The sequence below is a fragment of the Terrapene carolina genome, unplaced genomic scaffold, assembly GCF_002925995.2.
Source record: "Terrapene carolina triunguis isolate 2854851 unplaced genomic scaffold, T_m_triunguis-2.0 Scaffold235, whole genome shotgun sequence".
Taxonomy (NCBI): Eukaryota; Metazoa; Chordata; order Testudines; family Emydidae; genus Terrapene; species Terrapene triunguis.
The window spans coordinates 3,208,728-3,225,318 of NW_020664586.1; the positions used below are offsets into that span (position 1 = coordinate 3,208,728).

The following is a 16,591-nucleotide window of genomic DNA, read 5'->3' on the forward strand; positions in this document are numbered from 1 at the left end:
ATGTCTGAAGTGCTCAGAACGTAAATGACATGCTCTTGAAGGGGAAACGAGATGTCTCTAATAAGCTGACCGCTGCGGGAGCCACATCTTGATCCAGTTTTAAAGCTTCACAAGAGTTCTTGGAGGGGTAGATAGTGGTAAGGATCCCTGACATCCTGCTTGTGCACAGCGACCCTGCCCATTCTCATGTAAGCTGGAGCCGAGAGATCACGATTTCTAGTGTTTGGGATGGGGTACTCTCACCCTGGCTCAGCAGCAGCCAGCTAGCGCTCAATCCTTCAAACGAGGAAGCAGGCATGAAGTGGCAGACGCACCAATGCGCAGTTTCAGTGCTGCCACCATGAGTCTAGCTGGCAGAGGGGGCCGACCCAATAGCTTTATCAAGTTGGGTGGGGAAGAGAGAACCTTCCATTAAAGTGCATGCATTCCCTCTTGTCCCCACAGGGAGAAAGAGAGGAATGGGTGCAGTGGAAGAACCCAGGCTTCATACCTCAGGGAGGTTTCCAAGACAGGAGGGGGCTGACGCCAACTGCTTTAGAGGGTAAAAGCTAACTCTTCATTCCTGCCTTAGCTCTATCACAGTTACACACAGCCAGGGCATGCTGTCGGCACTGGGGCACAACTGATAAACATGTGAAAGTTACCCAGAACCGCATTCTGAGAGGGACTGAGCCCCAAAATAAACGCTATGGCTAATACAAGAGGTCATACCTTGTACCCTGCACTTCAACACACCAGATTCAAGAGGGGGAAGAACGCCACTCAACAGGAGCGCAGCCTGCTCCCGCCAAGGCAGACGCATGCTAATGGGTGGCAAGCTAAGCCCTGCTGCGCGAATCCTAACTGCAAAGCTGTGTGGGTTAACATGGGCTGCCAGCCCAGTCACTCAGCTCTAAGCACTGCTGCTGCTTCCAGCAGTGTCCATTGATCTTGCTGCAAAGATCGGACTGTTTGCTCTGCTGGCTCTGCACAGCGCCACCAGTGGCCAATGGATTTTCGGAGAGGTCTGAACACCAACAACTGAGCCGGGGTATCTAGAGCCATTGGAAAGGCTTCTGGGGACCAGACGAGCCATATCGCTAGGAAGTACAAAATAACGCTGAGCACGGGAGGGGGCCATATAAAAGAGGAGACTGAGGTCTGATGCAATGAAATCTGGTCTCCTACCTTCCCGAGAAGTGCTACTCTGTTTCAGTGGGGTTCTCGAGATTAGCTTCACCTCAGACCGCCCCATTTACACTCCATTCCCAGACCAACTTGGGGACAGTACTGCATAACCAACCCCCCACAAAGAATAAACTACACTACTACCCTTTTATTCATCACCACTTCGTAGGGAAGGGGCATTAGGGGTCTGCCCCTAGCCCCAAAGAGGTGAATTAATTGACCTCAACTCTACCTGGGGCAGGTACCTGCGAAGCAGGGATTTTGTTCGGCGAGAGATGCAGGATGGCTCTCCCTTTAAAACCTCAAACACGAGTGTCACAGGCAGTTCAGTGATCCATCCAAACATCTGACGGCAGCCACGAGAAGGATTTCAATCTTCTGACTCAGTCGAGGGTATTGTTAAGCATGTTGCTAAACAAGTTCACATGTCTTGTCTGACTTGTGAACAGATCCCTAGCCAATTCTATTCCAGGTAACTAGCCGATTCTGCACCACCCCATCTCATTCTCCTCCTCCAGGCAAGAGGAGCTCTAAAGTCAAGAGTATGTGCATCTGTGCTTGCAGTCCATTGTGGTTCAGGGACACAAGGCAGCCTTGTGTGGTTACATTAGGTGCAGTAAGGCTGGGCAGGTCGGATGCACTGACAGCACACAGCAGCAACTCACGCTCCCCCCGCAGCTCAGACCTCACAGATGATAACGGGGAAGTCCACGTGAATGCGAGGGTGCTCCAGTTTCACTATACCCTGAAAAGAGAGCAAGGAAGGTAGTGAGGCGGGGAGACACTGCCCAGAGCAGAGTCCTAAGAAAAGGCCTGCAAACAAAGGACCCATGCTCTGCAAGTCACTGCAGATGGAGACAGACAATAGAGCTTATGTCCCAGTCCAGTTCTTAATGGACAAGAGTCCATTAAACCATCACAACTGAACTGTTGGTTCACACTCTGAGCACCAGGCAGGCAAAACAGACTGGATGCGCTGCTAGAACTAGCCCCTAAAAATGAGACTAAGGTGCTCAGATCCTAGGATGCTGAGCACGACAGGTCTGAACGACAATGGCAGGAGAGTGGGGGGAAGCAGCTCGGCCTGTCACTGCCCATGTTCCACCTGATCCATGACTAGAAGGTCACCAGCTTCCAGGGCTGTTAGTCTGGCACCTTTAAGTTAAAAGTCATTTAAAAGACTGGAAAAGAAAGGCCTCTAAGTGACCGAAAAGAAGAAAAGATCTAAGACCCTTGTGCATAAGCAAGCTTTCTGGCCAAGGAGTGATACTGTGAACATAAAAAGCATCTGTATCAACTAAAGCAGAACTCTAAGCCTTAGGCATTTAATGTGCTCTGATGTGAATATTCTTCCATTACAAACACATCAGAAAGCAAAGTAGCTTCAGGGTCTATAGGCAAAGGATGTGTGCACTTAGTAGGCTTTATGCTCTGGTTTCACAGGGGGATCAGAACTAGATTGAACCAGGGCAATCCTCACTAGACTTACGAGAGGCTGGGAATGTGGTCTAGTGTTTAGAATATGGGAAGAGAAGACATTTCTCCACCTGCAGTATGGTGACAATGCTTCTTGGAATTGAACTGGTTAGTTTGTGTTTGCAAGGCTTCTGGAGGGCCAGAACTATAAGGCGCTAGCGAAGGACAAAGGCCTAGTGCAAGGATGACAAAAACTGAGGAAAACAGTTTTATTACATTTAATAAAAGATCTGTATTTTTTGGAGAACAGCCACAGTTTTTGCAGGAGTGTAACATGAAAAAAAGCAGCTAGGGAATGGCTTGACCTGTGGCCTCCCAATTAATGGGCCTTGCTTGGTTCATGACAATGCGGACTGGTTCTGTCACATGGCAGCTACTGCTAGAAAGTGGCACCAGCTCATATGGGTGATTGGGTATAGCCTGAATGCAACAAATGTATTTTGCAAAATAAACAAGACCTTCATAACTACATACAAAAGCCTTGGAACAGATGAGAATTCCCATGGCCCCTGCTAGCAGGGGCCATAGAAATCAGGGATTCATCCATACTCATTGTTATATCAGTCCCGTCAAAAAGCCACAGCTAGGCGGAGTTTATTTTTAGTGCTCATGAAAGGTGCCAGCCCAACAGTCCTGGAGAATAAGGTCCCCTATCCATAAAACAAATACAGCACAGGTAGTGGTGGTAGAAACTGCATCCTGTCTATGTGCCTCACTCCACCGTCCAAATGGATCCCCTCAAGGAGTGAAAGGGGAGCTTGCGTCCCACAGTCCATTCAGCCTCTCTCCTGAGAATGCCAACAATGGCACCAATTAGTGGCAACTGTGCAATATGGACAGCTGCCCACTAGAAGCTGGATTGAGACAAACTCATGTCATAGTAGCCACTGAACTGCTGTCAGATGGCGACAACACACCCATTTTCACTGACCTAGAGGCAGTACTGCTGTGTTGGCATGAAGTCTGCTCTACCCTAACATCTGCTTCAGCACTTCTGAATTTTAAACCCCTGAAAACTAGTCAAATCATAACCAATACCCCACATTTAGAATCTCTGGTCCTCCGGTCCCTTCCTATATCTGACTCTCCCGCCCCATTTATTCTTTTGCCTGATTTTAGGACAGTTTGTTATATTGTTCCTTTTACAGTTCATAATAAAAGATAAATCCAAGGACCTGAGCGAAAAGTTTAAAAATGAAGACGTTTTATATCAATGCTGAGTGTTAATACTGTAAATCACAGAACAGGGAGTCAATGTTCATTTTTAAGGTCAGATTGTTGGCTTCAGAAAGCAGGGACTTCCTGACACAAGTGTATCATGCTAATTGGTTTCCCTGACCTCACTGTGCCAGTTCACTAAGTCACAGTTTGGATTTTGTTCCAGACTGGCGCCATCAAGTGGCTCCATGGGGTATACCAATGCCAGAGCTTCCCTGGCGTTTGCTGTCTGGAAACTAGTGTTTAAAACCGTCAAGTTATTTAATAGTTGTTTCTCTCACCCCTGTCAGTGAGAGGTAGGGAGGTTGAGCCAAACACCCCCATACATAGGTGCTCTCTACTCAATCTTATCATTTCTGCTTCAGAACAAGGAGGCCTGGCCACGAGGGTGGAGGTGGAATACTCACCCTTCCCTTCAGGAGCTTTGAGCAGAAAGAGAAATCTGGGCAAAAGATTTCCATGTACTGTTGAAAGCCACCGTCCCATAGGCATATCTAGTTCGGATTGCAGTCAGCTACCACTAGACTTCTAGGGGATGAGACTTGGCACAAATCCTAGGTGCCCCATGGGTAAGAGATCACAAAGGAACCCAGGCGACCTGCATAGCACGCTAATATATTACCAGTCGAGTCCCCACAAGGGTCGCTTTTGTTTCTGAGCACATTACCTGAGGTATCAGGTTCTTGTGGATCCTTTTCAGTGTGGCACACTGTGATGTTTCACTCCATATTCTTTATGAAAATATGCTTATATGAATATGACATAATTGAGATGTACTTTATGCAAGATGGGTCTTGTAAGATATCATTTGAAAGGTTATAATTTACTGAATGCGATTATCCAATTTGTTTGCCTGCATCATTTCTATATCTGAAGTTAGGAATATTGACTATGTATCTGTATTTCAGCTATGCTACTTTGGGTGACACCCACTGCTAACACTTCTGGTACTACAATGGAAAAGCCAGACAGGCTGATGATCCATCAACGAGGACAATGGACTGTGAAAAGGCTTGGCCTTCCTGAGGATGCTCCATACTGCCACTGACTCATGGACGCTGTGATACTACAGAGTCAGGTGGTCTTATCACCTGATACTAAACATTACCTGGGACTTCTTGTAACTTTCCACTGGAAGGGAAGGAGTCAAGTTTGGGAAACAAAGGATTCACGCCTTATGTAAATCCTATTTAAGGGTGGGAAGGAAGGAGAACGGGACGCCAATCCATGGCCTGTCTGCCCAAGAAGAAAGACTACTAAAGCCACCTGAAGGGAAGACAGGGGAGGAGTCCAGACTGAGACAGGGGTCCAGTCTGAAAAGAAATATAACTGGAACTCTGAACCACATAAACTTTGCAACCTGCCTAAAATAACATTTAGGGTAAGAAACTACATTTTGTAACCTGTTTCTTAAGTATATTGAGCCCAGCTTGCACATTTTGTTTTATTTTGTCAGTAATCTGCTTTGTTCTGTCTGTTACCTCTTATGTTCACTTAAAATTCACCTTTTGTAGTTGTTAAACTTATTTCTTCTTTATAATATAACCCAGTTTATGTAATTTCTAATGGGGGTGGGGGAGGGCAAGAAGTTGTGCATATCTCCCTCCATTTTAAGGGAGGGGGTGAATTTCATAAAACCTTTGGGTTTGTACCCCTTAAAGGGAGTGGGCACCAGAGTGTTGGGGTAAGCCTCTAAGGCTAAATCTTTCCAGAGTGGATCTCTGTCTCTCTGTGCAGCTGGGTGTGGCCCTGCCTGTGTGCTTGATTGGAAGAGGCTTGTGAGCCTAGCCCAGCAAGACCAGGTGAAGAAACCCAGGCTGGCAGAATAGGCTGACTCAGTGGCATCCCAGCACATCAGGTGACACTTCAAAGGGCCAAAATCTCTCACAGTGGGGTCACTTTTATTTCTGAGCACGTTACCTGAGGTATCAGGTTCTTGTGGATCCTTTTCAGTTTGGCGCGCTTTCTCCCATTCTTGGTGACAATTGTCTCCTCATAGAATTCATGGGCGAGATCCCCATCCTCATCATAATACATGGAGCTGCAAAGGAATGAGGAGAGGAGCACATAAGAGACTGGGAGGACTGGACATCAATGATCCCTACCCAAACTTTTTGGGAAGAGGGCATGAGTGGGCTAGCAGAGATCAGCGGTCTTGGACATTACACACTGGAGAGGGCTGGGCATCATGGGACTGGGAAATGGGATATGGAGCCTGTCAGCTTGGGTCAGCAGCCAAGAGTCATTTCCATCTGACAGCTGTGAAACAAGAAGTTGGCCTCAGTGCAGTACCTAGCAGGACAGAAATCCGCATCATAAAGCCACTCAGACAACTGGCATTAAATACATACAGTGCTCAGATTTCAGTGGAAGTGCCAGCAGCTGCTGTGTAGGCAGATCAGCCCACCCCGAGGTTGCACAGTCAGGCTCGGTGGAGAGGTAAGGGACTAAATGGACCATGGAGATTGCAGTCCCTCCATCACAGGGGCCTGGCCAAACCAGGGGTGAGATGGGAGAATGGGAGCAGTAGCTCCAGCTTCTTCTCCCATTCTGCATACAGAGATAAGGTTTGCTATCAACTCACACAGCTGGAGGGTTGGTTTTGTACAAAAGCAATTATAAGCAGTTAAATACAGACCAATGGAGCCATGGTAAATCAGCACCGAGCATGCTTCCCAGCTCTGATTCCATGCACACACTGGCAGATCTGTAGCACTCCAGGGTACAACGGCCACCAGAAGAGTTTCACTCTTGGACAAGCAAGCTCAAGCTAGAAAGCTATTCAGCACAAAGAGTACAAGGCCATTTTTAACTACAAGATCAAGTCTTACGTTCACTGCTCAAACACACCTAGTTTTAAGTTAAGAGAGAGCACACTTGGATCAGGCATGAAATAAGAACCACAAACTAAGCTCACTAAATGGGGACCCTGCAGTTCAATAGCACTCTCTCCTACCCCAAGAGAGACTGCTGCAGTTAAAGGGGAAAATAAGTCACTAGATGACTTGGGGATTTCTTGTGGCAAGAGGGGAATTCAGTCTGATCTATTCAGTGCCTGGCTTATCTGCTAGCATTGGAGCTAATCAAGGCACACAGATGGTGGGTTTTGTGATGTAAACACCTCTTTACTAGGATCCAAAGTGAGATGGCCAGTTTATTTCACAGGAATCTAAATCATCAGGTGATAACCAACTTGGGTCATTACTAATGGATCTATATCAGAACCCGTGACCTGGTGGTAAAAGGCCCCAGAATCAACTCAGCTATCAACTTCCCCCTTGTCCCAGTTTATGATATGTTTGAACATCCTTCCCTTTCTCTATGGGACTGAACCAATTTTACCATATAGCACTAAGATTGCACATATGAACTAATGTAAACACCACAGCTCCATGCACACACAGATACTGAGTGTGCCAAGATTTGTACAGCTGACCCACATGTATCTGAAGTCCTCCAATGACACAAACAACAGCTACAACACTGACATCTCCCATGCTACACCATCCAATGCTACCCTATCCACGAAATGAACATAAGATACAAAAGCAATATACTGGTACCTCTAAAGAAGCCACACATGGGATGAGAGAGTAGCACAGCCTCCTTTCTACACAGAAGCCACATATAAACAAAAAATAAAGGCCCAACTGCGGACTTTTGGATTGCTGTTGAATCGCCCTGTTTCCACACATTGCAAATCCTGAACTTCCCGACTGGCTTGTGGGCATAAAGAGAGACAAGCTACTGATTTGGGCTAGACAAAAGAGGGATATTGTGATGATGCCAATTCCCTGATAAACATCAGTTACTACACCTTCCTTTATATCCAAGGAAGAGTGGTAGAATTTCAGCTAGCCACAGGCAACAAATTGCCAGCTATGCCATTTGATTCAGATGCACCTGGCCACTCTCCTGTCAAGAGAGGAGGGACACCAGTATGCCAACAGCTAATTAGGAGGAAATGAACCCAAAGCAAAAGTCAAGGATTTTGGCACAATATTAATCACAATTTAAGAACTGGCAAAAAAACAACTTTGTGGTGCAAATAGGTCTGACGGAGGCAATCCATTTCAACCTAGTCACTAAGATAAAGGCATTAGCTGCAGTTCTACATTTACTTCCCTCTCTGCTAACAGTCCGCTAGCTCCCCAATAGGACTATACGGCTGCCCCTGCCAGATTTGCTCCACAGAATAGCACAAAGATCAGACAGAATTTTGTTGGCAGGTACAGTCTGCTTCCAAGTTCTTGGCAAAAGGCTTGAGGCTTTTCCAGAGGTGAAAAGTCTCAAACAGCTACTGATGGGAAATAACTCTAGACACAGTGATCAGCAAAAAGCACAACAGGAGCCTCAATCTAAACTGGTGATAGGACTTGCCCTGCCCCAATGCATGAAGCTTGGATGGCAGGCAACCAGCAGGATCCCATGTCTTTGCCTCAGTAAGTACAGTCTGTGCTTCTCACTGAAGGAGTAGCTGCTACTGAACACCACTGACTTTGCACATCTAAGTGACTGGTACCCTGGTACCTCTATAATTGAGGGGCTATTCCTCACCCCACTGTGACACCACATAAGGCAGGGAGCACAGCTCTTCTTGGGCCCCTCTTTGAGACCTTGACACAGCTGGGTCGCTGGACTCAGTCGTTCACTCTTCCTCCCCAAAGGTAAAGTCCCATCTCCTTGGCCCGAAAGTCAGTTCTATCTCCTTAAAATCAGATCTGATTAAGAGCTGCAATTAGATGCACTATTTATTTTTAAATAAAAAGGAGACAAATCAAAAGAAATGATATACTCTTATCTGTGCACAGATGCCACTGAGGGGAGCTATATTCCAAAGGTTAGTGGTGACAAACTCCACTCAGAGCCTTTTGTTTTGCCCCTCCCCCATTCTTGCCAAGAGCCCTGGGAAGTGTAACATTTCTGTCTTCCCAGACCTCAGCACCCTCTCCCTTTATAAAAAAAAAAAAAAGCGGAGTCCTTGTGGCACCTTAGAGACTAACAAATTTATTTGGGCATAAGCTTTCATGGGCTAGAACCCACTTCATCAGATGTATCAAATAAATTTGTTAGTCTCCAAAGTGCCACAAGGAATCCTCGTTTTTTTTTTTGCTGATACAGATTAACACGGCTACCACTGAAACCTCTCCCCTTTATAGTGAATGCCCCTTATAGGCAAATCCATCCTCCTCCCAGCCTGCTACATAGGGCGTCAGGGTGCAAATCCTGTATCCAAACTGTACCTTCTAATCACTAAAAAAGTGCATAACTTTAATGGAGACTCTGCAGTCCCCCCTAGAGGGGCACCACAGGGAATATTCCATGGATACAAACATATAGACCAGAGGTACTTGCACGTGCTGTGTATCACTGGGTGCTATAAGGCTCCAGATAAGGTTGCTTGGGGCATAATGGTGCCCACCTGAGCCTCAGATTTGCCAGGATGTGACAGTTTACTCAGATGTTACAGCTGTCTGGTGCAGACCCCTGGACCCCACATGCCCACCAGGACACCCCAAGGGCCACTTCACAGCAGAAGATGCTCATCTGAATGTGGCCTGTAAGGGAGAAAGGCATCGCACAGGGGGGTAGAGGATTGTATAGCGAATTATAGAACATCAGGGTTGGAAGGGACCTCAGGAGGTCATCTAGTCCAACCCCCTGCTCAAAGCAGGACCAATTCCCAGACAGATTTTTGCCCCAGATCCCTAAATGGCCCCCTCAAGGATTAAACTCACAACCCTGGGTTTAGCAGGCCAATACTCAAACCACTGAGCTATCCCTCCCAACATGATGTGCAGCCCCCAGCCACCGCTTCCCTCCAGCTCTGACACCTTCCTGCCGCATGGAAAGCTGCAGGCTGCCACCTGCCCCACAGGAGCCCAAACCCCAACACCCCCCATTCCCACAGCAACACAGCCCATGGAAACCAGCCCCCCGATCCCACAGGACCCCACCCCATAGCAACCCACTCCCTGCCCCAAGAAAATGAGGTCCCCTGCCCCATGGGAGCCCATTCCCCAGCAACCCACCCCCTGCAAACCAGCTCCCCCATCCCATGGCAGCCCGCCGCATAGCAACCCACCCCCTGCCCTACGGAAACCAGCCGCCCGCCCTTACCCGCGGCGGGTGAAGACGAATGGGGTAGCGCTGCGGCAGCCGCGCGCCCGAGCCAGGGCCTGCTCCCCGCCGGGGCCCGCGGCACCGCCCGGCCCGGGGGACGCGAAGGGCCAGAGGCCGCGGGCCTTGGAGCCGCTGGCGCCCATGCTCAGGGCGGGAGCATGGCCCGGGGAGGCGGGAGCCGCCCGGCGCCTCCGCGGAGCCCAGCAACGGAGAGCGCCCTACGCCACTTCCCGTCCCGCCCTACGCCACTTCCGGCCGCGAGGGGCGCCCGCCTCACGTGCCGCAGAGGAGGGGTGGTGACTCCACCTCACGTGATCAGGGACCGAGGGGCGGGGCTACACTGTGAGGCTACTCCCCCTCACGTGATGCTGTGAGTTTGCGGTCGGAGGTTAGGGGCTGTAGGCCCAGTTCCCGGCTCCGTCCCCACCTGGTATACACAGCTCCCATTCCCCTTCCGCTGCCTTCGTCCTGATCCCGGTCACACAGCCCCTGCACACACATGCCCCATCCACCTCCCGCTGCCTCCGCTCCTCCATCACCACCACCCATCACACAAAGCCCCCATGCCCCTGCTGCCTCCACACACAGCCCCCATCCCGCGCTCTCCGCCCTGACCCCAGTCACACATAGCCCCCAGTCCACCTGCTGCCTCCACCCCTCCAGCACACATAGCCCCCATCCCTTTCACACACACATCGCGCACACAGCCCCCATCCACCTCCTGCTGCCTCTGCTCCTCCACCCCCCCATCACACACAGCCTGCCTCCTGTTGCCTCTGCCCCTCCACCCGCCTCCCCGGCACACACAGCCCCCTTCCCCCTCCCGCTGCCTCTGCCTCTCCACACCCCCGGTACACACAGCTCCCAGTCCCACTGCTGCTTCTGCCCTTCCACCCCACAGCCCCCATCCCCCTCCCGCTGCCTCCTCTGCCCCCTGGTCACGCACAGCCCCCAGTGCCCCTGCTGCCTCTGCCCCTCCAACCCCCCGGCACAAAGAGCCCCCCTCCCGCCCCCCCCCATCACGCACAGCCTCCAGTGTGACATAATGGGGATTTTCCCTTGTTATGTTCTAAGTGAGTCTTACTGTTTTGCATGAATGCTGTGTGTGCCTCAGTTTCCCTGTGTATTGCACCAATGCCTAGGTGGTGGGAATAAGGGTGTGTGACTTTTGTGGGGGTTGTACCAGCTGCCAGCATGGATGCTATGACCACCCCTACATAACCTGAGATCCAGGAGGGGGATGCTACTAGGTGCCTCTTGGCCCGGGAAGGAGACAAAGGCCAGAGGAGGAGCAATGGGCAGGGCAGGGGCCAGGCAGCTGGAAGCAAGTCAGTCTCGGCTGGCTTGGGGCGCAGGGTGAGAACCAGAACCCTGGCTCTGGGCTCCCCTCCCCCTATGGACTTAGCTAAAAGTCACTGATTTCTGTGCTAACAAGTTCTGTCCTACGCTGTGTTCCTGTCGACTAATAAACCTTCTGTTTTATCAGCTGGCTGAGAGTCACATCTGACAATGGAGTTGGGGTGCAGGGCCCTCTGACTTCCCCAGGAGCCCCGCCTGGGCGGGCTCGCTGTGGGAAGCGCACAGTGTGGAAAGGGATGCTGAATGCTCCAAGGTCAGACCCAGGAAGGTCAAAGCTATGTAAGCTTCTTGACCTGGAGACAGTATGCTCAGAGAGAGGAGGCTCCCACAGAGTCCTGACTGTTTTCATAGGGAGTAGTTCCAGAGCATCGCTCCAGTGACTCTGTGATAACTGGTGGCAGAGGCGGGATAAACTGCACCCCATGGACAGAGCATCCTGCAGTAAGTGACTGGAGAGCAGTAAAACGAAGCGGGATTAGTGAGAGATGGGCGCTGAAGGCTCCGAGAGGTGCAGTTCCAGGAGGCGGAGGAGCCTACAGCTTAACCCTGAGAGAGATTGGATCCCCGAGAAGGGCTGTCGCACTGAAGGGGTTCCTCTCAGGGATCATGGGGAGCTGAGAGAGCACAGGCCTGTGAGTCAGTCACCACTTGGGAACAGTGTGGAGATGGCCAATAACCATCTCCTTAAGAAGGACATTGTAGAGCTGTGCAGAGAGAGAGGGCTGCGCATTGAAAAGCTCACTAAGGCACAGCTGATTTCTCAGTTGGAAGAGGAGGATCGCTCTAAGAAGTGCGTTCCTGAACCAGCTGGGGCCGCGATAGAGGCTCGGAGCAGCCAGGCAGCCCCAGGGCCCGCACCAGTTCCTGACCCAGCTGGGGCCGCAAGAGGGGTTGGGAGCAGCCGGATGTCCTGGAGACCTGTGTCCCTGACCAGCAGGTCTCCACCAGGTTCCCCTGTTGGTGGATCTGAGATGGATGGAATTGGAGCTGAGATCAAAGGAATCTGAGGACCATGAGAGACAGGGAAGGTATGAAGCAGAACAGCAGGAGAGACAGAGGCATCATGAACTGGCAATAGCTGAGCTGAGAGGCAGAAAGACCTGTCCAGGGGTGAGTGGGGATGGACCCCGGGATGCCAATTCCACAGAGAACCTCCACACAAAATTGCTGTCCCAGGTTAAGGATGGGGAAGATATAGATGCCAGTCTTGTGGCCTTTGGGTAGGCTGGCACTTGGAACCAGGCTGGCCCTGCGGAAAGGCTCTGGTGACTAGCCCCCTTCCTGGGTCCCAAGGCCATAGAGCTGTTTAGCCAGATGGGCGGGGTGGCAGACTGGCCCTCACTCCTGGCCCCAGAATATATGTCTGCATGGACTCTCCTGGGCTCAGGCCCCTCGGACCCCCAGTGGGAGCAGAAGGTGGTGGTCAATGGGGAGACATTCCTGGGGTGGCGAGACCTTGGGACAGAGAGAACTGTTGTCAGGCAGCCTCACCAGATGCTAAGGGGCAGTGTGACCTGGGTGAAGGTCCCAGGGATGAAGCCCCTAGCCCTGCCTATGGGTCAGATCCCTGTGCAGACACAGGAGGGGTCCTGCTGGTAGTTGGGGTTTTCCAAGATATCGGCTGTGACCTCCTGTTGGGGGATGACTGTGTCTCTTTGGGACAGGATCCATGCCCTGCTCCTAGAACAGCGGAGGATTTGAATTTGAATCCAGGGAATCAATCGGCTGAGACTAAAGCGGTCAGTGAAAATGCAAATGATCTGGCTGGCAGGGGGCAGGAGCTGCTAAGCTCGGGATACCTGCCTGTCTGTAACCAAAGCCCTGGAGCTGAGTGGGACAGAGAGATGCTCCCCGCCCAGGGCCGGTGTAACCACTAGGCGAACTAGGAGGCTGCCTAGGGCGCCAAGATTTGGGGGCGCCAAAAAGTGGTGCCCAAAAATTTTTTTTACACTATTGCTGTAAAATGAATGAATAAAGAAAAGAGAAACGTCGTTGAACTTGCATTTTAACTTGTCATTCTTCTCTCGTACATTACAGCTATAGCCTACGCCAGCTCTGCGTTGCGGGCACAAGCATACTGCTTCACTACGGTACAAAGTGGCAATGACATCATTTTTCTTGTCGTGCACAGCCGTTACGTATTCTGACAGGCTGTTTATAATGCTAAGTTTACTAGTTTTTGGAGGTTGTCGAGTGAGGCTAACTATTTTTGTTGAAAGCAACAGAGGGTCCTGTGGCACTTTTAAGACTAACAGAAGTATTGGAGCATAAGCTTTCGTGGGTGAATGCCCACTTCATCAGACGCAAGGCCTTTGTATATGTTTATCATGTGCGAATATGCGTGTGTAGTTTTGTTGAAATTTGTCATATTGATATTGTCAGTTGTTGTTGTATGACGGAGTAGTTATTTTAGGATCCATGCTATGTTGTGCAAAGTGAAAACAATAACAATGTCAACACTGTCAGGTTATTCATTTATTTTCATTAAATATGTAGACTAAATAATGAAATTAATAAATTTTCAAGCTGAACGTGTATTAATTCTAATAAACAATGCCACATTATGCAGCATTCATTTTTGAAAGTTTATAATAAGCGATGCTCCAGGGGGAGGGGAGGGAGGGTGTGTGTGCAAGGTGGAAGTTTCGCCTAGGGCGCAAAATATCCTTGCACCGGCCCTGTCCCCACCCCCACCCCCCTGCACACGGGGTAGGTGGCTCAGGCTGGCTCTGATGCTGTGAGCAAAGCAGCGGGCTCGCTGCCTGCCCTCACTGGGACAGCAGGGGCAAAGCTGAGCCCAGGGGGATCGGAAACCCCAGCTGAGTGTGGGGAACCACAGCCAGGGCGGGACAGCTGCCAACCAGGGCTGCCTTGTCCAGAGGTGCAAAAGGCCCAGGACAAGGGTAAAGCAGCCTTGAGACACCTGCCTGTCATAGAGGAGCCTTTTCAGAAGGTGGCCCTGGATTTGGTGAGGGACAAATGGGAGGGGAAAGCCTCCCCCGATAGAGAATCAGTGGTGGAGTATGTACTAACTTTCCAGGAAAAGCTTGCTGAGCTCATGGGTCCGGCCAGGGAGAACCTAGCCAGGGCCCAAGGGAGGCAGAAGGTCTGGTACGACCACTCAGCCTATGGCACCGGGGACCAGGTGAGGGTTCTCATCCCGCTGAGGAAGAATAAGCTGCAAGCTGCCTGGGACAGGCCCTTCAAGGTCATCAAGCAGCTGAATGGGGAGAATGTGTGGCCAGTGGGAAAAAGGGGAAGATCCCCTGGTGGGTCTCTTCACTGAGACAGGAGCCAGCCCCTTGCTGGAATCAATTCCCCTCTCTGACCAGCTAACCCCTGCCCAGCAGGCAGATCAGAGAGATGCTGCATTCATACCAACAGCTGTTTTCCAACCCGCTTGGGCTCACTAATGGAGCTGTCCACTAGGTGGAGACAGGAGCCGGCCCTCTCATCAGGTGTTCCCCATTCAGAGTAACTGGGAACACAGCCCAGTCCCTGGAGGGAGAGGTCAGAGACATGCTGGCTTTAGGGGTGACCCAGCCATCCACCAGTCCCGGGGGCCCATCCCGTGGTGCTGGTCCCCAGGAAAGATGGGTCGATCCGATTCTGTGTGGCCTATCAGAAGCTCAATGCCATCACCATGTCTGGTGCCTGCCCATACATAGGCCTGATGAAATTCTAGACAAGTTGGGGGAGACTCGGTACTCCATGACCAGGGATCTCACCAAAGGCTACTGGCAGGTGACTTTGGATCCAGATGGCAGGTTGAAACCTGCTTTTGTCACCCCTTTGGGGCTGTACAAGTCCCTGGTCCTACCTTTTGGGCTCCAGGAGGTGCCGGTCACCTACAAGCGCCAGGTGGATCAGTTACTGAGGAGGATGGAGAATTTTACCCTAGCGTACATTGATGATATTTGTGCCATTAGCCAGACCTGGGAGGGCCATGTGTCCCAGGTGAAGAGAGGGCTGAGTCACCTCCAGGCTGCAGGGCTGACTGTAAAAGCTGGGATGTTCAAGGTGGGGATGGCAGATAGGTCGTACCTGGGCCACAAGGTGGGGAGTGGCTGCCTAAAGCCAGATCCAGCCAAGGTGGGGGCAATCAGAGACTGGCCTGCTCCCCAGACTAAGAAACTGGCCCAGGCCTTTATTGGGATAGCGAGGCACTACCGGAGGTTTGTGCCCCACTTTAGCTCTGTGTCAGCTCCCATCACTGAGCTATGCAAGAAGGGTGAGCCAGACAAGCTGGTCTGAACTGGGCAGTGCCAGAGGGCTCTCTGCACGCTGAAGGAGGATCTGGTCAAGGGCCCGGTGCTGGGAAAACCAGACTTTGACAAGCCCTTTATGGTGTTCACCGATGACCCAGACACAGGGCTGGGCACAGTGCAGAGGCAGGTGTGACAAAGTGGGGTTTTATTCATCTTGTTATGTTGCATGTGAGTCTTACTGTCCTATACTAATACTGTGTGTACATTAGTTTCCCACTGTACTGCACCAATACTTCCGTGGTGGGAATTGGGTGTGTGCTTTTTGCTGAGGCCCTCAGGGCAGGTGAGGCTGCCCAGCTATTTGCACCTATGTAACCTGTGACCCAGGAGGAGGATGCAACCAGGTGGCACCTTTTGCCCCGGAAGTGAGACAAAGAGAAGGAGGAGGAGCAACAAGGGGTGTCAAAGGTCAGGTCAGTGAAAGCTGGCAGTGTGCGTGGGGTGACTGGAAAAAGGGGATGACCTCCACCCCCCCAGCACACAAAGCCCCCATCCCTCTCCCGCTGACCCGCCCCTCCACACACCCGTCACACACAGAGCCCATCCCCCTCCCACTGCCTCCACCCCCCCATCACACACACCCCCCCCCCTATCGCCCCCCCCCTCCCAGCACAAACAGCCCCCATCCTCCTCTTGCTCCCCCCCGGCACACACCGCCCCAATCCCCCTCCCACTGCCTCTGCCCCTCCACCCCCCCGCCATACACAGCCCCCATCTTCTTCCCATCTACTCCCAGTCACACACAGCCCCCAGTCCCCCTGCTGCCTCCGCCACACCACCCCCGCCACCAGCGCACACAGCCCCCATCCCCCTCCTGCCCCCCAGCCGCACACATAGCCCCTATCCTCCTCCTCCTGGCCCCCCGTTACACACAACCCCTTGCCCCTTCCCTGCTGCCTCTGCCCCTCCACCCCCCCAGGCACACACAGCCCCCATCCACTTTCCGCCCCCCATGTCACACACAGACACCATCCCCCTTA

General features: G+C 51.5%; 1 protein-coding gene across 1 annotated transcript; it reads right to left on the reverse strand.

The window, feature by feature from the left end:
* Positions 1-962: 962 nt before the first annotated feature.
* TUSC2 (tumor suppressor 2, mitochondrial calcium regulator) lies at positions 963-10,211 on the reverse strand. The gene is made up of 3 exons (XM_024193637.2): positions 9,982-10,211; positions 5,782-5,902; positions 963-1,912 (listed from the first exon to the last, which is right to left on the reverse strand). Exons 1-3 carry the CDS (start codon positions 10,125-10,127, stop codon positions 1,847-1,849), a joined length of 333 nt encoding a protein of 110 aa, XP_024049405.1. The 5' UTR covers positions 10,128-10,211; the 3' UTR covers positions 963-1,846.
* Between the last annotated feature and the right edge of the window lie 6,380 nt (positions 10,212-16,591).